Genomic DNA, 24254 nt, shown 5'->3' on the forward strand with positions numbered 1-24254 from the left:
TATTCTAATGGTGGGTTTGATTATGCACATTCACTTCACAAGTCCGGGTTCCTGCTTCTGTCCTCTTAGCCAAGAGATATTCAGAAAGATACTAACAAAAGCAGCAAACTTTTATCATGACCTTACGGTGTGCACTGGGCTAAATGCTTATGCATCTTAACAAACCTATGAGGGAGGTACTGTGATTATCCTCAAGATGAGGAACCTGAGGCTTAGAAGGATCTGAAAACTCACCCCTCACAGCTAACAAGAGGCAGAATGAGGATTCGAACCTAGGCTGAGTCCAGAGCTTATGCCCTCCAACCCCAGAGATTAAGGCACTGGTTAAATCTAAGAGGGAGCCACTGTAAGTTCCCAAGTTGGTAAAGGCACACTCACCTGCCCCGTCAGGAGTGATGGTTCCCAGTTTCACAGCTAGAGGGTAGCCCAGGTCTCTGTAATGCTCCAGCGCATGCCCGTTGCCCCCGGAGCTGTCAAAGAACCATTTCCCACACAGCACAGAGCCGTCGGTCAGATTCAACCAGAGGTTTTCTCGCAGGTCACACCTGGCACACTTCCAACCACTGTGAAATCATCAGACAGCAGTTAGCACAGCCAGAGTACAAGGCGTGATTAGAAAATTAACATCTAAGAAAATGGAGTGTCTCAAGCTGGGTGCAGTTGGGGCAGTCACAGGAGACCGTCAGCGGACTAACAGAGATCCATTCCAGAGCAGCAGGGCCACTCAGTAACCTGCCTGCCTCCCCAGTGGGGGCCAGCTCCTCCCAGCTCCTTCGAGATGTTTCTTTTACTTTAGAAAAGACACAGAACCTGAGGGTAGGAGGAAAGGTCATTTCCTTAAAATTCCTTACATGAGAGACTGTGGAGCCCGAGTAAGCTTAAAACATTAAAGATCCCATGTGTATAAACATCTGAAGTTCCAAAGCATTAGCCACAAGCAGTAAGACTGGTTTAAACAAAACTCTACTACACTGACAATCTAAATTAAGTAGAAAGGAAAACAACTTAACTGAAGGTCGAATGTCAGGTATGTGCCAGGAGCTTTACAGAAGTATTATCATTTAATTCTAATATACACTCTTCAGCATTATTACCATCCCCACTATCAAAGGGAGAAAAAGCCCCGAGGAACCATGCCTTCCCTAAGACCACACAGAACAGGAATGCAGTACAGTCAGGGTTCAACCAGAAGGGACACATTCCTAATCTACCTGCTCTTTCCCTCCAGCACCTGCCTCTGGAAACACACTGGCATCTGATTACAGGAGGTGCAAAAGGAGCCTAAAGAGCATTCCAGCCAAAATGCGACAACCAAAGACTATTGTCCGTCTTTGTAAGTTGGGTGCCCCAGAAGCAGACTCTGAGACAAAGTTTTGAATGCAAACAGCTCATTTGGGAGGCGATCCCAGGAAGCACCCTAGGGGAGTGAGGGAAGACAGACTGAAAGGGCAGGAAGCCAGTGCAGGGACTGTGAACAAGCAGATGACCCCATAGGCCACTGGGGCTCAGTCCAGCTGGGGAACTCCAGGAGACAGTTACCCCACCTGAGCGTAGGGACCTAGGGTGCTCATCCCTCCACTCCACAGTCACTGGCTGAGGGCTGTTCCAGGAGCACAGGAGGGAGCACGTCTCTGCAGCGTTTCTGACTGTCCGGTGCACTGGCCTACCTGGCTCGGGCAGGCAGAGAAAGCCCTCAAGCGAGGAGCTGCAGGTGCTCACAACCGGAGACCTTAGGGTGGGGATGGGCTCCAGGGCAGGGGCTGGCCATGGTCAGCGTCTACTACAAAGGTAGAGATAATTCTAGAGAGAAGTTTTGAGCTTTTTTTAATTAATTAATTTTTTAAATAAATAATTAATTAATTATTTTTGGCTGTGTTAGGTCTTCATTGCTGTGTGCAGACTTCCTCTAGTTGCAGCAAGCAGGGGCTACTCTTCGTGGCGGTGCGTGGGCTTCTCATCGCGGTGGCTTTTCTTGTTGCGGAGCACGGGCTCTAGGCACGCGGGCTTCAGTAGTTGTGGCTCGAGGGCTCTAGAGCACACGCTCAGTAGCTGTGGCGCACGAGCTTAGTTGCTCCGCGGCATGTGGGATCTTCCCGGACCAGGGCTCAAACCTGTGACCCCTGCGTTGGCAGGCGGATTCTTAACCACTGTGTCACCAGGGAAGTCCCAAGCTTATTTTTTTTTCCAAGCTTATTTTTAGTAAAAGGCATCTGATAAGAAAATATATAATTGCTATTTCAGTGAAGAGGTAGAAATATAAATATTCCTTTGGCCCGTTTTGGGGGGGAAAGTTCCATTTTGCTGTCTGACCCTCACCTTGGAGGAATCCTGACTCCGTTGTCTAACTGGGTGAGGTTATTTGCATATTTAGACACTGGTAATTCATTTTCCCACGTATCTGGGTCCTGCTTTCTGTATGGAGATTTTGAGCTGAGAACTGCATCACAAGCAATTGTTACCTGTAAGACAAATACAGATGTGATATATTAAAACAGCTTGAGAGAATAGCAACTTCTATAAAATGAATTTTAAAGTTTATTAATAAATACAGCTTAATTCAAGAAAACTCAAATAGCTCAGTTACCACGAGAGCAAGATGCTAGTTTCCTGACTCCAGCACATTCTCCCTGGGTCTAACTAGGTTTTATCCTGGCCTGGAGTTTGCAATAGTAATAATGACACAAGATAGCAAAGAACCAAATTCAGTTTGTAAACCCAAGCATAAGAGTCAGATTTAACACTTGCTACCTCTTAGCAAGTGGAGTGAAAAGTATAAGGTGAACAATTTACAAGGGTGAAATTAGCAACAGGTATGCCTAGGATTTACCCAAGTGGTGTGTTTTACTCTTAACAAATATACACCCAGACAACCAATATCCTCCACTCATCACACAATGATACGTGGTCAAGGGCACCTGAATGAAATGCAAGCGGCATGGCTCCATTTCTTAATCTAGTGCAAATGTGACACTGGATGGGGACATGCCTGGATGTTTCTGTGTCAGATCAGCCCACATCATGAGCAAATCTGTGATGTCTGGCTTGGCACCAACTGACTACGGGAGAGGGCGGACTCTCTGCTTTCTCCCAAACCCCACTGATTCTGGATATATGCCTCTCGCCACATTCGCTACTTGCTTAATGCTATAAGCTATTTCTAACTCTCTTTAAAAACATATTCTGATGAGAATGTAAAATGGTGCAGCCACTTTGGAAAATAATTTGGCAGGTCCTCAAATGGTGAAACAGAGTTACCATATGACCCAGCAATCCCAATCCTAGGTATACACCCGAGATAAATAGAAATACGTACCCACGCAAAAACGTATAAATAAATGTTCATAGAAGCATTATTTATAACAGCCAAAAGTAGAAATGACCCAAATGCCCATTAATGATAAATGGATAAAGTATTGTACTTTGATACAATGAAATGTTATTCAGCAATAAAAAGGAATGAAGTAGTGATACATGCTACAACATGGATGGATCTTGAAAATATATGCTAAGTAAAAAAAAAGCCACCCACAAAGAACCATGTATTGTATGATTCCTTTTGTATGGAATGTCCAGAAAAGGCAAATCCACAGAGACACAAAGTACATTAGTGATTGCCAGAGACTAGAGGGAAATGAGATAGTTGTGACGGATGCCCAACTCTGAATATAATAAAAGCCATTGAACTGTCTGAAAAACAATTTTTAACAAAAATCTGTATTCTACATCACTAGCATCCTGTACAGTTAGCTGAACTTCATACAGAATATTTTCCTCTGGGTAGCACTGACAACGGACCCCAGAATGGATTAGGAGACATACTCTGTGGTGACCTAAATGGGAAGGAAATCTAAAAAAGAGTGGATACATATACACATATAACTGATTCACTTTGCTGTACAGCAGAAACTAACAGAACACTGTAAAGCAACTATACTCCAATAAAATAAAATAAGCTACATGGAAAAAAGAAAAATAGAGACAATGGAGGAAGTTCCCTCAGCTGCCATCCCACTCCCACCCCCACCCAGGCCCTGAGCAATTCCTATCAGTCCTACATCCAAAATCTATTTGCAGTCTACCTCTTCTTGATTTCGGCCATACCCATCCTTGTACAGCCATCGTCCCAGCTCACCTGAATGGCCACACAGCAGCCTCCTTACCATCTCCTTTCTCCCACTCTTGCTTCCTCTTCTCTGCCTGGTAGCCAGTGATCTGCTGTGAACATTAGATCCCATCCTCCTCCAGCTTAAAACTCTCCAAGGTTATACTAAACACTACCAATTGACTACACTGGGCTACACACAGTCAGGAAAAGGAAAAGGTCCCTGCCCTCAAAAAGCTTATACTCCATTACAGATCAGGCAATCAGGCATTCATAAATATATTTAAACCTCTTTTTTTTGGGGGGGGGAGGTGTTTATTTGATAGAAGTTTTTTACTTGATTTACAATGTTATATTAGTTTCAGGTATACAACATAGTAACCTGATATTTTTATAGCTTATACTCCATTTAGAGTTATTATAAAATATTGGTTATATTCTCTGTGCTGTACATTATATCCTTGTATTTTATTTATTTTATACCTAGTAGTTTGTACCTCTTAATTCCCCCTTCCCCTATCTTACCCTTCTCTAAACCTTTTTAAAAATATTCCCATTCATCTCCCACAAGAAATGTTATATAAGTAGCTTTTCCTTTCAATTATCAAAATTCATCTCCCATGCCCTTCCAGTAATGCCCCTAGAAAACAAGGCTGAGTTCACCATGAGCCCCTTCCTGATTTTATGGGTTTGGGCCATGCTGCCTTAGCACTTCTGGCTACACATCCTAATCTTTTCAGTCTGGTCTGTTACAACCTCTTTGTTGTTTCACTGACTACCTCGATCCCTTCCCTTTCCTCCTCTGAATCTTCTCCACCCTATTAGGTCTTTTTTAAGTGTTCTAGTTTGCAATGCACAGTGATAATAATAAGAATATAATATTCTCTCTTTTCTTTGAATATCCTTCTGGTGACACTCAACAAAATTTCCTTAATCATCTAGGACGTTATAAAACACTGACCTAGTGTTTTCAGAATACCGTCTAAAATCACTTAGAGGCCCTTTTTATGGATCACAGATGAAGGTCAGGATCCATTATCCTATAATTATACTGTGAATTATCTCAAGTACAGGGGTGTTGTGGAATTGGCTCAAACTGGCTTACAGACTTGTTAAATTTTAAGAAATTCTGCAAGAGGGTTGTTAAACACAGCCATTATTAAAAATTAAATTCTATTAGCTCACAATTAAGTATATTTTTAAAAGGTAACAAATATTCAAAACTCTTCACTCCCTAGTTGTGTTACTCTATCTTAATAACTAACCTATATGCTCTTGAGGTCACTTACATCCACGTTATGCAAACGGTGATAACTCTATGTGAGGATGTCCTACTATACATCTCTTCCCACCACTGCATTAGGTGACATGTTAGCCTGAAATGGGAGTATTTACACCATGGAAATCAGCAAACATTACAATGCAGGGCTTTGCCCCCAGGGAGCTAGTTGCTAACCAATTACAAGCACACCAAGGCTTGAGTTCCTGACTCTAAAATGAGGCATTAGATTTCAGGCTGTAAGATCTCTACTGAGTCCCAAACACTATGTCTCTGTGACCCCTGTAACACTAAGAGGTAGTTTAACTTTCTGGTAAAATCTACAGAGTACCTATTTGAAACTGATTTCTTTTTTTTGTGCTGAGAAACTCAAGAGATGACGAAGAGTCACCTGGTTGGGTGAGTTCAATAATTTTTGTTATTTAAAAGCTGAAAAAGAATTATCAAACACCAAAAATGTAGCAAAAGCATGAAAAGAAATTATAGTAACTAGCATCTTTTATATAGATACATCTTACCAGTTACCATCAGATAAATCAGGCTTTTCCTTCTATCTCCCCGCCTCAACTTCCAAACAATTCTCTCTTTTTTTTAATTCCTAAAGTATTTCTTAATTCTAAAAGACTCTGTATTAAAAATTATAATATATATTGCTGGATATGGATTTCTGTGACACTTCACTTTTCTATAAAACTGTTCACACTTAGGATTATATTCTAAATATAAGAATAATGAAAAGTACTTAAAGGCTCTCATTAACTTTTCTCACGTAACGACTTTTTCTTCATGAGGGAGTGAGAGAAAAATCATTTCTCATGACATTCATTCACAATGTGCTTCTTCTTTTTTGACAGCAGACTCAAGAGTTATATTAAACAAGGGCAGTGAGAACTGTCCGTTGTATACAGATATAAGCTTTAGTATATACTATCAAGTAATGGCACGGGGTAAGACCATTTTGTCCATCATATATTTTGTCCTTGATCTCAGCCACTTGAGTGACACAGGGAATTGGAGAAAGCGGAGGTAATTTAATTCTGTACACATTGCTAAAACGTATGCATTTGGTACTAAAAAAGATATGCTATATCAAATAATTAGAGGAAAGAGCTACGATAGCTTAATACACAAATTTTTCACTTCTATGGTCTTATGTTTAGGTATAAAGTAGAATCTGAGGCAAAAGAGGCTGAATGGTGGCAACCTGGCCCCTAATGACATGGGAATCCCAAGCACAAACGTCCCCTCTTGGCAGGGGCACATGAGCAGGGGACTGTAGACAGAGTCACACAGCATCTGAAAGAATCAGGGACCTTAAGACCTGGCTTTGGTTCTAGCAAAGCTTGAGGAAGGGAAAAAATGAACTGGAATGTCTAACTCTGCTATCTGCAGCCAGGCTCTGTGAAGTCAGGATGCAACAGAGTAGAAAAGAGGAAAGGAAAGGAAACGGAACATAGGAAAGGATGGAGCGGCGGAGACAATACAGGAAATGAGGGAAGAGCAGGAAAATGGTCTGGGTCCCCACAGGATTCGAGAATCAAAGTAAAATGGAGACTGACTTCCTTACACCACCGCCACCAGCTTTAAGTTGTTCAGGAAGATAGAAGTTGCTCCACAAAAAAGAAGGGAAGGAAAGGGAAAAGAACTCACCACTAAAGCTAAATTCTAAAACCTAGAAAGCAGTCTTCATCCTCAAAGGAACACATTATCACAGAGCTCCTGGAGACCTGTGATTTGTACATATTGGGTTATTTTCATAATCATGTTGCTGTTGTTTCTCGGTGGAATTCTTTTATGTTTCCCAAACAAAATTTTACATGGAAGGCCAACATGCAGAAGAGATAAAAATTTTAGGCGTCCCTGATCAGAAGGCAACCCCTCTCCAGCAGTCCCTGCACATCTCGGGGGCACAATTTGAAAATCTAAGCACCAGACTGTGATTCACAGGTGGAAAGAAGCCAGCCCACCTGGAGCAGGCCGGCCAGTGAGCAGTGAAGCCCAAACAGCACTGGAAGTAACAGGCAGCGGAGGGTATACGGCCCAGTGTCACTGAAAGAGAACCTGCGAGGCCCTCTTCACGGAGGAGAAGCGATTTGCTTCTGTTCCTACTCCTTCCTCCCCTCCTCTCTCATTCACCCCGCCCTCCCCACCGCCCAGCACACACACACTGCACACGCACACACACCTGACACAGAGAGTCACGCGCATCTAGCTAGCAGCCGTGCACACTCACTGACCAGGGCTGGTAACTCCTCAATATTTGGTAGTGCTATTTCATAGTGGTCTGGGAATATAACAAGTTTGGCTTCATCTTCATATTCAAAATCGTCGCTATTTAAATCGTCATCAGTATCTAGATCTGAGGAGAAAACAAAAACAAAGAACACGAAGTGAAGAAAGAATATTCCACACCAAGGCAGCACTCACTGGGAAAGCCAGATATCCACAGGGCTGACAAACCAAGGGCACGGCATTTACAATTCAGCCATCCATCTGCCCCAAGCCAGGAAGAGGAGGCCTTTCCATCCTTCCTAAGTTATACACACTTATCTTCAAGGGACAGATGTATAAAGAAGACTAAGTCATATCATAAAGCTTTACAGTTAAAATAGACATTTGTGCTAGATGTTCAATTCTTAGAGATGTTTAAAGGAATAGGCTGGTCATTATGATTTGTCGAGTACCTGACTCCTGATTTCACAAGAATGGGTTGGAATGTTTCTTACAACACAACAGAAGAAAGTACACGGGTTTGAGAATAGACAAACCTAGGTTCAACTCCGGGTCCAAAGTTTAATGTTTCTTTGGGCAAGTCACAGGCCTCATTTGTAGAATGGAGATAACACTTATCTCACACAGTTTATATGAAGAATAAATAAGAAATTGTAAACAAGAGACCTGGCACATAACAGGTTGTTAATAAATGGTAACAATTATTTTAAAATAAAATCTCAATGTCCCTCCCTCTGTCTCTATCTCCCCCATCCTCTCCCTCCCTGCTAAGAGTTGTGGAAATACTGCCTAGTAAGCCAGAGGGGGAAACCCCATAATATAAGTGGTCCTGTTGTCCTCAGGCGGTGGAGAATTTTCAATAAGAAAGTCTGGCCTGTTATCTATCAAGTCATCACCTCTTTACTTGGCTCATCTCTGGGAAAGGTTAGGCAAAGGTTCAAGGAAATGTCCTGTCACAATATTTACATGGACATTTCAGCCTTGCATTCACATGGATACCAGAATCCCAGATCATGTTTGTATATTTAGACATTTGGAACTATGGTGACAAACAGCTCTCGAGCCATCTTCTACTCACACACACACACACACACACACACACACACACACAACAGGCACACGAATATGGGCTCTATAAACAGGAGAAAGTTATTTTACTAGATGAAGCGATGAAGCAGCCAGATGAGAACCAAAGGATCTAGATTCTGTTACTACCTTGTTGTATGCCTCAACCTGGCATCTTTTTATGTACAGTTCCGCTCTTAAATTCTCAAAGGGAGAGCAGTTTTAAGTGGAAAATGAGATACAGCTAAAATGCAGCCTACACATTTTGATAAAGGACTCTAAATAATAAGAATCAGAAATGCCAAAATAAACAACATTGTTAGATAGCCATAAGAGGTTATTTTGACAAAAAGCAATGTTAAAGAAGAGTCTAAAAGTTTAAGAAGTAACTAAAGGCATTTATTTAAAGAAAACGACTCAAAGACAGACATTCTATGTTATAAAAATCTGAATGCCCCAATACCCATCATTTTAAAAAATTATAACCTAAGTGTTCAATGAGAATGATGTTGGGATTTCCCTGGTGGTCCAGTGTCTAAGACTCCACACTCCCAATGCAGGGGGCACAGGTTTGATCCCTGGTCAGGGAACTAGATCCCACATGCCACAACCAAGAGCTTGAATGCCACAACTAAAAACCCTGCATGCCACAACTAAGACCCGGCGCAGCCAAATATTTAAAAAAAAAAAAAAAAAAAAAGGAATGGTGTTGAACCCACTAGAATATTACTTAAATGATATTTTTTTAGACTATGTAGAAACATGGAAATGTTTATGCCATGTTAATGCTAAAAATACAAAATTCACCTTCACTGAAAAGACAACTTTGTAGTAATGTTCATAGACAAAAATTCGAAGGAAATCTGAACAAATGAAAATAATGAATGGGGAATTCCGTGGCGGTCCAATGGTTAGGACTCCACGCTTTCACTGCCAAGGGCGCGGGTTCAATCCCTAGTCAGGGAACTAAGATCCCACAAGCAGCAGAGCACGGCCCCAAAAAAAAAAGAAAAGAAAAGAATGAATGGATGAACTTTATTCTTAAATTTTTCTTTATTATATTGTGTATAATGATTTTAAGTAACCACAGTATAAATCGTTTGGTTTTGTGTACACAGTCAGCTCATATAACACATTATCTAAATGTCTTTTTTCCAGAGAAAACATCTGCACTTAATGCTAATTCAAATCTTACCTGGCCAGGGCTTCCCTGGTGGCACAGTGGTTGAGAGTCTGCCTGCCGATGCAGGGGACACGGGTTCATGCCCCGGTCCGGGAAGATCCCACATGCCGCAGAGCGGCTGGGCCCGTGAGCCATGGCCGCTGAGCCTGCACGTCCGGAGCCTGTGCTCCGCAACGGGAGAGGCCACAACAGTGAGAGGCTCGCGTACCGCAAAAAAAAAAAAAAAAAAAAAACTTACCTGGCCAAAAACAATGATAAACTAAGGCCAAAAAAAAAAATCCCACCCTGACATTGACCAGCTACGGAAGCCTGGGCAAGTTCTTTCCAAGTTCATTTTCCTCATAAGTAGGCTATGGATAATATTATCTACCCCCTAAGATTGTTGAGAGGATTAAAGAAGATAAGGTTTTAAGGTCTAGTTAAGATCTGGTAGGTGTTAGGGGCTCCACAGATAGCTGCCATCACCCCTACCATCACCCTCGCCATCACTATCATCTCTTCTCTATGCTCCTGACAACTAACAAAAGCACAAGTGCCCTCCCTTCCCTTTGGTTGCCCAGCTCCAAAGCAATCCTGAGGTCAGTTTCAGGAGGACCAGGATATCATGGGGGATCTTCTATGTGATCTGAGTGTGGAGAAGATATGAACTTCAAATGCTTCTAGACTGTAAGCTCTAAGCGCAGGAAGTGGGTCTTATTCACCTTCTAAATCCTTAGACCCCGCACAATGCCCAACACACACCACACACTCAGTAAACATCTGGGAAAGGAGACTAGGAAGTTAAGAATACCAGCGTGTTTAAGGACAACAGCAAAGCAAGAGCACCCAAAGGGCTGTTACAGGTTTTGGTTTTTTTTAATTGGTAACTCATGTGTGTTTAAAAAAGCAAGACTTTACTGTCATGAAAGAAGGCAGAGCTTTCTTGGGCTTCCTTACACTTATAGTTCACTTTTATTTTTATTCTTAATTCACTGGGATGGAAGGGGACCATGATCGTTCCCAAAAACCTTAATCCAATTTAGGGAAAAGTCAGCAGAGGTAACCTACACTCTGAATCTAAGGGACAAAGCTAAGGTTTCTCCTGCATATATATGACCCCACAATCCTAAATGTAAATCTACAATTTCCAAATTTCTCTAATTAGAGTCTCACCACCCCAAAACATCTAGTTGCGGAAACTACAGAGTAACCGTAGCCTAGGGACCAGCAGAACGAGCACCCCCCAACCTCTCCCAGCAGCTACTTTCCACGGGAACTATTAACTGGCAATACCTGGACGGGACCTTTTACAAAGATAAAAAAATTTTTTTTTAAATACCTCTTCTTTAACTCTACTTACTGATCTGCTCAGATACTTGAGAGAAGTGGCTGGGACCACAGCCATTCCAAGAAGGAACTCTGAAGCAGCACAGCGGAGGAACGGATCCCTAAATCAAACTAGGGCAGTGAAGCCCGGCTCAGAGTGCTCTCAGCCTGACTGAATTGGTATTAATTCGTGTGCTGGAGGTGAGCAGTCTGCTGCAGCAGTGCCGTGAAATCTGACCAACCGCTCGCGCTCACGAGAGGGTACGGAGGCAGCTCCTTGAGCACAGACCCTGTTCTTAATGACCTACTTCAGATGGAAACAGCAAAATAGAGTTTACTTGAAACTTCTGGTCATTATAGGCGCAGATGAGTTTTCTGAACAGGCCCATTCCTGGAACTTTCCACAGATGTTCTGTTTTCAACCTGTTCTTTATCAAGTATGAATACCAAGGCTAAAGACAAAAATGTGGAATGTAAGCTCTCTGAGGTCTAGCAGTAGCTCTTTGACATCCCAGTCTTCAGACATGGAAGAACTGAGTCATTTACTCCTGTCTGTGAAAGTTGGGGGGGCCGGTAGGGGAGTCAATAAAAATGTGAACATTTAACACTTTTTTTGGAATTTTATTTTATTTATTTTTTTATACAGCAGGTTCTTATTAGTCATCAATTTACATTTAACACTTTTATGACGTACCAAAGATACGGTATTTTTAATTAAACATTTAACACTTTTATGACGTACCAAAGATATGGTATTTTTAATTAAATTTATTAGTCTTTACACAACTACACACATTTGTAGCTTTAGTGTACAGAATATACGAGATTAGACCAGAATCACATCACAAGTCCTGGGGTATTTCTTTGAAGATCCCGGACTCCCTTCCATTCCCCCTTCTCTCCTTCCATCTCATAAAACAGTAACTTTTCTATCAGCCTACTCTCAAAATTCACAATCTTTCATATCGCTGTAACTTATCTTTGTCAAAGACAGCCTAATAGTGTCCCTTTCTAGCTTAAAAACATTATTGCAGAGCTACCCACACTTTCCCAGTTCACAGCACCCTTTAGCATCCAGGCAATTCTTGCACAATACCAAGAATTGGTCCTAAACCAAAAGAAATGCCTGATAGTTCTTTTTATTTAGTAGTTAGGTCCAAACAACTTATTACGTATTTATGTTCTAATAAGTTAGGAACCATTTGAAAAGATAATACACATAAATTGAAAGGAAATGAATGTTTTATTTCACTCTTAAATAACTGTAATTCCTTACAAGGGACGTGTATAACTGTGAGGCACTGCAGAACTACTCTTTGAATCAGACTAGACGCTGCCTCCCTTATTTCCCATTCCACATTTATTTTCATAGTACTAGCCTTTTACCACAGAAACCACTAAAAAAAATAGCTTCACAAAGAGATGAAGTCACTGAAAGGAGTATAGGATACCCTAGTAGCGAGACTACATCAAGCTAATCTCTCATGCAATGTTCAAGCATCACTGTGTTCCCTTGAAGAGTTAAAATATCCTGGTGAGTTACCCGTGAGTTAGTTGAGGCAACCCGGAGTGCCTCAGGACACAGTTTTGGGAACCAAAGTGTTAATGGCTCCCCATGGCCTACAGGAAAAAAGTCTAAAAGCATGGTATATGTCTAGACTATTGCTGGAAGAACACGCAACATATATAAGGATGTACAAGCAGAAAATATTATTTGTCTCTGGGCAGAGTAACTAAGTGGCTGGGAGACAGGGAAGGGAGAGAAAAAAACTTACTTTTCATTATGGAAGCTCTTATAACTTTTCAATTTTAAGCTTTGTCCATGTGCTATGTATTCAAAGAATATTTTAAAAATCCTAAATCCTAAAAGAAGCATAAAATTTCTATGATTCAAAAATTACCAAGAATTGTCATTGTTGATTCTAAAAAACATTACCAGCAAAAGCTAGACCTGAGGGAAGGATCCCTTAACTGGGGTTTCACTTAGATGACTATCAAAGTAATCAGGAGGACGAGTGCCTTGAATGCCGGGGCAGAATGAGACTCAGGAGACTTGAGTAAGCAATTCAGCACCAGCTAATGGCCTCAGTTTCCCTTATAAAATCAATACTGAAGGTCATAACTAAATGATTCAATGGTTTCAATATCACTGTTGAACCAATGGAAAGGAATTAGTCACAAAGTCATTAGGTAAAAGGGGATAAAAAGCTTCTATCCAGGAAAAAGCATTAGTCATCTGCATGTGTTTTGTGAAGGGGATAAAGGGTCATCAAAACTACATCTCAATAGCAATGAAAAGGTACTTTGTAGTCAAAGAAACAAAGAGGCTACAAGAGAGTTCTCCTCCTCTTCATGAAGAGATAACCCAATGTCCCTTTTAGGGAAGGAAACTGTGGCAGAGGCTACTAGCTGCCTCCCAGCATTCATTCTCCCTTTCCTCCTTAGTAACACACTTTATTCAGTTAAGAGACTTTACTTTCCAGCCTCCTGTGCAGCACACGGCATAGTCATGTGACCAAGTTATGACCAGAGAAGCGTAAACTGAAGTGTTGCATGGGATTCTATGAGAAGGCTGACAAAAAGAAGTTGAATCCCCTGGGAGATTAGATTTTTTTTTTGGTCCTTTCCCCTTTGTCTTCCCTGCCTTCCAGAATAGGGATGTGATGGCTGGAGTCCCAGTAGCCATTTTTGGACCATGAAGTGACCATAAGGTTAGAAATTACAGGACAGGATAGAAGGTGAAGTAGAAATATGGGAAGAACTTAGATCCTGATGAACATGAGGCCATCACATCAGCCTGGATTTGTTGCTTCCCAACATCCTCTATATGAAATGAGAGAAATAAACATCTACCTTATTAAAATTCACCAATATTTTACATTTCCAATTACATAAATCAGGGTAGTTCTAATACAGCCCTTCACTGAAATTAATTTACAGGCCACACCACCTTGAAAACAGAGCTGTGATCAGTGTGGCAAGAGAAAAGTGCCTGCTACTGGGAGCTACAAGGGGGTATAAATCAGAGCTTGCAAAACTTAATCCTTACTAATATAAGTTAGTGATGCATCTGAGTATAAAACAATAGAGAGAACTGGGGCCTAGGACAAGCCCCAGAGTGCCAATGGCATTCAAATTTAAACTTTTTAAAAAGTGGTACAGTCCAAATAGAACATTTTTGCTGGGCTGTGAGTTTTAGGCAGATCCTGCAGCTTTCTAAGACATGAAATATTGAGAGAACACAGACAGCAGCCTATAGAAAAAGTCCAACTGAAATGAAAGGGTGGGCTAGTTCTCCCAGGAAGCAATGGAGGGGTCCACACAGTATGAAGCACAAAACCTCAGTGCTTACCTTTGGATTAATTTTTAAAACAATTACTTGACAATATCTGCTACCACCAGTATGATCACTAGAGAAATCAAACTGCAGGGTCTTTTGAGTAAAACACACAAAGGTTAGGGACTTCCCTGGTGGCGCAGTGGTTAAGAATCCACCTGCCAATGCAGGGGACATGGGTTTGACTCCCTGGTCTGGGAAGATCCCACATGCCGTGGAGCAACTACTGAGCCTGCTCTCTAGAGCCCGCAAGCCACAACTACTGAGCCCGCGTGCCACACCTACTGAAGCCTGTGCGCCTAGAGCCCATGCTCCGCAACAAGAGAAGCCTCCACATTGAGAAGCCCACGCACCGCAACAAAGAGTAGCCCCCACTCTCCGCAAATAGAGAAAGCCCGAGGGCAGCAACAGAGACCTAATGCAGCCAAAAAATTAATTAATTAAAAAAGAAAAGAAAAGCAGCTAATTTATTTTTTAAAAAAAGACACAAAGGTTAAAGGATAAGAGGTCAGCTAACTTCTTTATTCAACCAAAGAAAATAATGAAAAATAACAATGTAGGTCAAAATATTCAATTATTTCCACATTCAAGAATGCCATGCTAATTTAAGAGTGAATGTCATTTAATTCAGAAGAAATCAATTATCTCTAGTTGTGGAAGGGAGCCGAAGGCTTATAACCAAAACATCAGAATGCACTCAATCATTTCAGCTTTCTGGCTCATTCTAAGCTGCTCTGAGTCTAGTTGGTTAATCTGGGTTGTGGTCCAAAGTCATGACAAGCAGTGGGAAAGACTGGCCTGTGTGGAAAAACCAACTGCAGATAAGCCTCACAAAGAAAACCATGGGCTGAAAATCAGAAGCAAAGACAGCAAGGGTGGGCCCAGTGCCGGGTAACAGAGAAACCAAGTGGGAAGGAAACTCAGCTCCAAGACTGTTTCCAATGGCTTTGATTGTCAAATAATTAATGTGTCTTTTTATTACAGAAAAAGAATTTAAATACAGATAAGCAAAAAAAGAAAACTAAAATCACCTCAATTTTACCACCAGGAAAGAGTTACTATTAATAATTTGGCGTACATTTTGTCAGACTCTACTAGACTCTCAGTTATATATGTATGTGAGTATGTGTGTACACACATACACATATATACACATACATATACGTATATGTACGTACATACAGATATACACACATATAGATACACATACACATACATACACACATATGTATATATGTGTATAAGTTTTCTTTATCAAATGAAATTACAATATGCAAACAATTTTGAAATTCCTTCCAAACAATAATCCTAGGCATTTAGCAATATAAACTTGCTTGGTCAAAAATTATCAAACCACTTTTTCTCCTGGGAAAACCATATCAGAAGTTTAATATGAAATATGATCACTTTGCTGTACAGTAGAAACTAACACAATATTGTAGAGCAACTATATGGCGATAAAAATTAATTAAATAAAAAAAGAAATACGATCATGAGTACATGATATAGAAGTCCGTATGTATTTGCACGAGCAAAACTGGCTCTTCTGAATGAGGGAAACAGAAAAGCACTATTAAGCAAACACCACAGTGATCACTGTTACAGGCAAGATCCACTAATGGATGATAAAATTAGTAGGCAAAACTTTAAGGAAAAACAAGTATTAGTACAGTCTCCAAGTATCACTCCCAAAATATTTATTAATTATACTGTAATCTCATAGTGGAGAAACCCAGCAGACACTACCTGACCAAGCAATCAAGGTTAACATCTCCAGTGTGAAGACAGCTCAGCTTCATGTGCCCCCTGATATCAGGCCCTGAGAAGGGCCCAATACCTGTGTGGTATTCTTGCCAAAAATATACTTCCTCAGGCTTATCATGAAGTAACATGATAAACCCAAATTGAGGTACAGTCCGCAAAACAACTGGCCAGCACTGTTCAAAAGTGTCACAATTATTGAAGACAAAAAAAGTCTGAGGAGCTATCACAGATTAGACAGGATTAAGGAAACATGACAACCAAATACAACATGGGATCCTGGAAGAACAAAAAAATAGTGAAATAGTATTTCATTAGTAGAAAAAAATAGTGAAATACAAATAAAGTCTGTAGGTTGGCTAATTAAAAAAAGAAAAACTATCTCTTCTTTAAAGGCAGTGAAAAAGGAGGCCAGAAACAGAATCACAATTTCTCTCCAGTCACTATCAGCATAATTGCTTCAAATCACTAACCCAACAAGAGTGCCGTAAACATTCTTCACCACCAGGTAAACATAAAGGGGAGACAGATCATCTCGAGTTAAATTGGTTCCTCTCATCCTTAAATTGTAGAGCAATAAACAACCTATTATTCCAAATCAAACATGCACATGCACACACATACACACACACAGAAAATCCAGGCACACTATTGATAACTATTTACATTACCTAAAAAAATCTTGGAATTCCTCCTTTTGGGTAAAGCTCCACCAGATGCCCCTCTTACCTTCTGAAAAGAAAACAAGAGATTGTTAAAATTCAGCCTATGGAACAGATGATTGGGGGTGGGGGTAAAATCTCAGAGATTCCTTGTTTTTATAAAAGGCCAAGAGGAAATATTTAACTTGGACTAGAGATTCCAGGATAAACAGGAACTTGACCCAGGTCCATGAAGGTAAGTGAAGGGCAATGCTACTGTTCTACCTGATTATGTTTTCACCAAATTATCAAGAAAGCACCTCTGGAAAGGGAAGTGAAACCAGGGTCAAGGTGAAGTGGACACTTCAACTTCAAATCAGCACAGGCTCCCAAGAGGCTGGAGCCCATGCCCTGACTGGAGCTACTCTGGAGAAACGGTAGCTCCAGGAGGGAGGCTCTTGTTCCCCTGCTACCCACTGGGTCCCCTGTGCTTGGTCCTAGGTGTGCACAACTACTACTGTTGAAAGAGTTCATAAATATTAATAAAGAGTCACTGATATTCTGGTCATAATAAGCCTCAATCTAACTGCCCTACACATTTTTGGAGCCCCAGCTGATGGCTGTTTGCCATCCTAAGCTCCATGTATCCTCTACCTCTGGTGGAAGTCCCCAGCAGCAATGAAATAAACGTCTACCAAGTGGTTATGCAAAAGAAGTCATTCATTACCCTTCTGATACTTGCACAAGAAATTTTACTCTCAAACAGGACTATTAAAATGTTTGTTTCAATGGCCAAAACTCTTATTTCCACACTGCGTGTTCTTCCTGTTATTAGAAAAGAGCACGTTTCTAACACACCGCAGTGTGGGTCAAACTCCAGCATCTTTTCAAGCAGCCGCATGTTATCGCAGCACCAAGGCCTTGCTGCTTCTTTAGTTTGCCCTCCTATCAGTCTTAAGTCTCCTTTCCCACATTTTATTATTTCGCATTGAAAGTGGACTCATCTTTGTGATTCTCACAATAAGTTTTTACAGCTTCTACTATAAGTTTATAGTTCACATCTCAGGAATACAAAATTATTGAACCCTTTAGCTCCAAATCATGTGTCTCCAAATACTAATGCCACATTCGTGTCACCGCTCTTAGAATCCGTCTCCTCCGAGATCTCAAAGCCTCTGCTCCTCTCCCCTCCACTTACCTGCCTCAAAAAAGGATGAGATAAAACCTGCACCAAAGGCATATTTAACCATCCACATTTACCAATCCTGGAGGTCACTTGCAATCTCTCTATGGAAGTTTACGGCATCCTTTCACTTGTTCCAACCTCAATGTCCCCTCCACTCCTGCATGACAGTGAGGGGAGAAAGGAGAAGAGGAGCTGCAGGGAGACCTGCTGGACCATGAGGCTCTCCCCAGACGAGACAGTCGCACCTCAGACTCGGATTAGATCCACTTCCCTTCAGGAAAAAAAAACCCACAACTACCAGGTCTTCCTTCAAAAGACCATCATCTCTGTCCCTGCATCAGTCACCACTAGAAATCGACAGGGTTTGAGAAACTGGAACTCCTCAGTCAGCAGACATGACTGTCAGGCTCTCTGCTGGAGCTCAGGCTGCAAAGTGAGTGAAGACATGCTCCAACCCCTGAGGAGCTCACCAGCAATAGGAGGGGAACATGATGCAAACAAAGAGCACAGAACGGATTCCTGTGAGTGTTCAGAGAGGTGAGGATCATATCATAAGGAAGAAATGATAGTTCTTCTGGGGATGGAGGGTATGGGCAGGGTTGGTGAGGTAAGAAGAGCAGCAGTCCTGGCATATAGCAGCTGCTCTGTTAATACGTGTTGGTTGGTTGGACGGATGGATGGATGGATGGATAATGGATGGGTGGGTGGATGATGGATAGATATATGGATATGCTGACCACAGGGAATACAACAGGTAAAAAAGGAACGGGGGGGGGGGGCTTCCCTGGTGGCGCAGTGGTTGAGAGTCCGCCTGCTGATGCGGGGGGTGCGGGTTTCTGCCCTGGTCCGGGAAGATCCCACATGCCGCGGAGCGGCTGGGCCCGTGAGCCGTGGCCGCTGGGCCTGCGCATCCGGAGCCTGTGCTCCGCAACGGGAGAGGCCACAACAGTGAGAGGCCTGCGTACCACAAAAAAAAAAAAAAAAAGGAATGGGGGGTAGAAGTAGGGCATCCCCCAAAAAAGAAAACAGCACGTACAAAGGCCTGAAATCATGATGTGTTCCAGAAAGGAGAAGTGGTTTGCTATGTCTAGAGCACAGAGCTGGTGGAATAAGAGGGAGGGTTAGAAAGGTTCCAGGGGTCAGATCATGGAAGGCCTTGTAATCACATGCAAAAGGGTTTGGACTTCATCCTGCAACAAAGAGAAAGACATACGAGATTTAAGCTTCAGCGTGCCACAGACACATAGGTATATGCATTTGAAAAGATGGCTCTGGGTGCAGCATGCAGACTGGGTGGGATTGAAGGTGGCAAGTATGAAGGAAGGAACATTAGTCAGGAAGCTACAGCACTAGCCCTTTTAAGGCATAATGAGCACTCAGACAAGAACAGGAGGGATGAAGAGGTCAGGATGGACTTCCAAGCTGTCTGGGAGGTCCAGATAACGGGACTTGGTTACCAACCTGCCATGGAATGAAAGCAGAATCCAAAGGAGGTCTAAGTCTCTAGAATTCAAGCCATCTTGAATTCTAGAGGGTGTAGTGAAGATGGTGAAAACAGAAAAGCTTTAAAGCTTTCATTGAAGGATGGGGTGACTGAAAGAGGACTCAAATTAGAGTTCTGTGTTGTGCTCTTTTTTAAGGTGGGAGAAGAAATCCAGAAGAGGGAGATGTTGGAGGTGTAAGAGGGAGTGGAGTTAACGAAGGTTCCGAGGCAGGAGGAAAGGGACCACAAGGACAGAAAGAACACAGCTTCTCTCTGAGATGTGTGGAAACGTGTGAGGTGTGCTGACATGGGAGGAAACAAAAGTGGAACCACTGTGGATGAGTTCCCAGGAGGCAAGGCAGGAGCTCAGGGAGTTCCTGTCCAGGGGTCCCTGTTTCCTTTGGAAAGTACAAGTCCGATCGTTTTCTGAGAATGACAGGTAAAGTCTTGCAAAAAGCGTCCAAAGTTTGGAGTGGGAGGGGGAACAGGCTAGATTTGCTGGGCGGTGAGAGGGCCCAGCCGCAGGGAGAAGGCCAGGAATTTGACATGGTCCCAAACCCCATGGCAGTGTGTGCGGGATCCCTAGTGGTGCATCCATGGAAACAGAGGATGATACTGATGATGGACTGGCTGGGGTTCTGAAGCACAGTGAGGAGGCACGACAAGGTGAGGGTACTGGTGATAGGAGAATGTTTAAAGTCATGGATCCTGAGAAGCGGGTGAAACAGATCAAAATAGACATAAATGAGTGAAAGAGCTAAAATGAGAGAGGGTTGTGGTCAGAGAGCGAAATATTTAACTTAAAATTTCAGAGGCAGGGCTTCCCTGGTGGTGCAGTGGTTGAGAGTCCGCCTGCCGATGCAGGGACACGGGTTCGTGCCCTGGTCCGGGAAGATCCCACACACTGCGGAGCGGCTGGGCCCGTGAGCCATGGACACTGAGCCTGCGTGTCCGGAGCCTGTGCTCCGCAACGGGAGAAGCCACAGCAGTGAGAGGCCCGCGTACCGCAAAAAAAAAAAAAAAAAAGATTTCAGAGGCAGAGCTAACTGCATTCTGTAATTCTGCCACTAGCTTTGCGACCCTGAGCAAGTTATTTCAAGTCTCTGGGCCTCAGCTTCATTTTTTTTTCCCTCAGTTTCCTAAAACTTCATCATTTTACACTAAGACAGATGATACAAAGCAAACTTTATCAGAATTGCTATGTCCCACCTAACAGGAGTAGTGAATGTAAATCATACAGTATTAGGCCAACGTTAGCTTACTGTAAAGCTAATCATTCAGTTTATAACCTATCTGATCTGCTGGTCTTTCTTCCTCCTCTTCCTCCTACTCTCCCCACTGTCCAATTTGGGGATCTCTCCTTGTCCAGAACTTAAACAGAGAACATATTAGGTAGGCTGGGGTGAGAGATCAGATGAACTTCAAATCAGCATTGACTATATAGAAGATCCAAGATAGTCTACAAACTATTAGGACTAAAGTGAAAATTGAACAGTATTGTTAAATATAAAATCAATATTTGAAAATTAATATCTCCAAACAACATAAGTAACTAATTAAAATACATGAAAAGATAAAAAAGCAGTAACAGTAGTTACAAAAATTATAGGGTACCTTAAAAAAATCTAACAAAAATAAAAGCTCCTTTACTGAAAATTACAAAATATTTTTGAAGGACATAAAAGAGACCTGAATCAATAGAGAGGTATGCCATGTTGAACAGTCATTCAGTTAATATTTATGAAGCACCTACTATGTGCTGGGCCCTACTGAGTGCTGAGGACACAGAGGTGAACAAGACAGACCAGACTCCCTGCCCTCACGGAGCTTAGACAATGATATAGACTATAGCTCAGTCTACAGATTCAATGTGATCGCTATCAAAATCTCAACAGGATTTTTTTAACTAGATGAACTGATTCCAAAATCCATACGGAAAAATAAACTTCCAAATCCAGGAAATTTCTAGGGAAAAAATGAACATGGAAAAAGCGCTTGCACTCCTAGATATCAACACTTGAGGCACCAACACAGAGACAGACAAATAAGAGCAACAGAACACAACTGAGAACCCCCAAGCAGACCCAAGTGTGAACGGCAAGTTAAAATATTTGTTTTAAGTGTCACTATAAATCATCGGAAAAGGTTGCACCCCTCCAGTAATAGTGGGACAACTGGTCATCAATACGGGGCGGGGGGGGGAAGAAGCAGATTCCCACACTTGACGCAATTATAAAAATAGATTATAGATGAATTAAAGACCTAAAATGTTAAAACATTAAAACATTCACAGTCTCTCTCTTTCTCTCCCTCCCTCCCTCCCTCCCTCCCTCTCTCTCTCTCTCTCTCTCTCTCTCTCTCTCTCACACACACACACACACACACTTCTTTAAAAAAAAGTATTAGAAAAAATATCTCTATGATCTTGAGTTGGGAAACAATTTCCTAGACAAGCTACAAAAAGCACAACTCATAAAAGGTTAATAAATCTAAATAGATGAAAATTCAAAACTTGTGTTCTACAATGTAATTCATAAATGAAGTAAAAAGACAAGCCACAGACCATAAGAAAATTTTGTATATAACACAAATTTTTGGTATCCAGAATGTAAAAAGAACTAACCAAACTTTTAAGAAAAAGATAAACCCATGGAGAGATAGGCCAAAAATATAATAGGCAAGTCAGAGAAGAGAAAAGGAGACTGGCTAATAAACGGATGAAAAGACCTTCAACCCTCACAGGAGGAAATGCCAAATATTTAGATGCCACTTTACAACCATTCGATTGGCAAAAATCAGAAGTCTGACCAAGCACTGGTGAGGGTGTGGGGAAACACTCATAATCATGGCAGACTGGAGTGTACATTGGTGCAACCACTCCAGGGAGGGATTTAGCAATAACCAGTAAAAAGGAAGGGAAGCACACTCGTGAGCCAACACCGCCACTTCTAGATACATTTCTGAAAGAAATCTTGCACACGTTCCCCCAAGAGAAATGTATAAAAATGTTCATTGGTACATAGTTTGTGGAAGAAAAAAAAAAAGGAAACAATCTAAATGTTTTCATCAATGGGAGAACAGAATAATAAATGACCAGGTACTCATAAGACGGAACACCAAACAACTATTGAAATGAATTAAGTACATCCGGATGCATCGAAACATGGATAGATTCTGTTGAAGGGGAGAGCTCCAGGCAGAATTACAGGTAGCAGTACGATAATATTTACCTGTATCTTTAAAACACAAAAAGTCATACTATATATTGCTCATGAATACCCACAACTAAATAAAATATAATGACAGGCATGGGAATGAGAAACAGCACATTCACAACAGAGGTTACTTCTGCGGATGGAGGGGACCAAAAGGGACTTGAACTTTTAGGAAAGCTCTCTCACTAAAAAAAAAAAAAAAAAAAAAATCTGAAGCAAAAATATCCAAGTATTTTTTTTTTATTTCTGATTTTTTTATCCATGAGTGTTTCTGGCATTATTTTCTGTACTTTTTGACTTGATTTTTTTTTCCATCAGCAACCCATGTCTTTTTTAACAACTCCGATCAGAGGCTTAGAGGAAGAGAAACATAGAACTGGTTAAGTTAAGGTTTGGGAAGTCTATGAATTTCTGCCAACAGTGCTAGTTTTGTTTCCTATCATCCAAGAGAATGAGAAGTTATGTGGGCATAGTAAAATCTCCATGTGATGAACCCCACTAAGACAACGTTACGGGGAAGATGTCAAGGCCAGTTCTCCCAAAGTGTGCACCTCACCTCACGCACGTGTCTCTTCAGGTACATGTAGACACTCTGTCCAGTTTTTCGAAAATGTCTTTCCACATGCTCCCTTCCAAAGGCCAAAAATGTATTCATGCATACATAGAGTCCACCTTCAGAATTCTAGAAGAAAGAGACAGGTTACATTAGTCAAGTAGTCTAGACACAGAAAAAGGGAAGGGGAAGGAAGGCAAATGATGACAAACAATGAACACAAAGTCTGGCCATCGTAGTCATCTCCAGTGACCTCCGAGGGCTCACGGTCACCCAGAGGCAGCTCCCGCCACAACCCTGGGTTCCCGGTGCTCCCAGACAGCTGAGCACGGTCTCACAGGCAAGCAGATACTCAGAGGCCTTGGGAAATAAACATGCCTGCCTGACTCTCCAAACTGGGGTAAGGGACAATCACGGATAGAAGAACGTTGGCAACTGATCCAACGACCGTCACTTCATAAAATAATGTTATTTTTTTACTTTTATTGAGGTATAGTTGAGTTACAGTGTTGTGTTAATTTCTGCTGTACAGCAAAGTGATTCAGGGCTTCCCTGGTGGCGCAGTGGTTAAGAATCCGCCTGCCAATGCAAGGGACATGGGTTCAAGTCCTGGTCCGGGAAGATCCCACGTGCTGCAGAGCAACTAAGCCCGTGCGCCATGACTACGGAGCCTGCCCTCTAGAGCCTGCAAGCCGCAGCTACTAAAGCCTGCGTGCCACAACTACTGAAGCCCACATGCCTACAGCCCATGCTCCGCAACAAGAGAAGCCACCGCAATGAGAAGCCCGTGCACTACGAAGAGTAGCCCCCACTCTGCAACTAAAGAAAGCCTGCGTGCAGCAACGAAGACCCAATGCAGCCAAAAATAAATAAATAAATAAATTTATTTTTTTAAGAAGTGATTCAGTTATA

The 24254-nt window shown here is 41.9% G+C and overlaps 1 protein-coding gene across 2 annotated transcripts in view; it reads right to left on the reverse strand.

The window, feature by feature from the left end:
• USP13 (ubiquitin specific peptidase 13) overlaps nucleotides 1–24254 on the reverse strand; it is a 121905-nt gene that overhangs the window by 74538 nt on the left and 23113 nt on the right. Inside the window, exons 2-6 of one of the 2 annotated variants that reach the window (XM_030862988.2) lie at nucleotides 23346–23471; nucleotides 16936–16996; nucleotides 7619–7740; nucleotides 2317–2459; nucleotides 379–563 (exon numbers count right to left, since the gene is read on the reverse strand). In XM_030862988.2, coding sequence (XP_030718848.1) covers nucleotides 379–563; nucleotides 2317–2459; nucleotides 7619–7740; nucleotides 16936–16996; nucleotides 23346–23471 — 637 coding nt within the window. Of the gene's footprint in view, nucleotides 1–378; nucleotides 564–2316; nucleotides 2460–7618; nucleotides 7741–16935; nucleotides 16997–18103; nucleotides 18212–23345; nucleotides 23472–24254 lie in introns of those variants that run through there. The other variant, XM_030862995.3, reaches the window with a different exon arrangement.

This window comes from Globicephala melas, chromosome 4, assembly GCF_963455315.2.
Source record: "Globicephala melas chromosome 4, mGloMel1.2, whole genome shotgun sequence".
Taxonomy (NCBI): Eukaryota; Metazoa; Chordata; class Mammalia; order Artiodactyla; family Delphinidae; genus Globicephala; species Globicephala melas.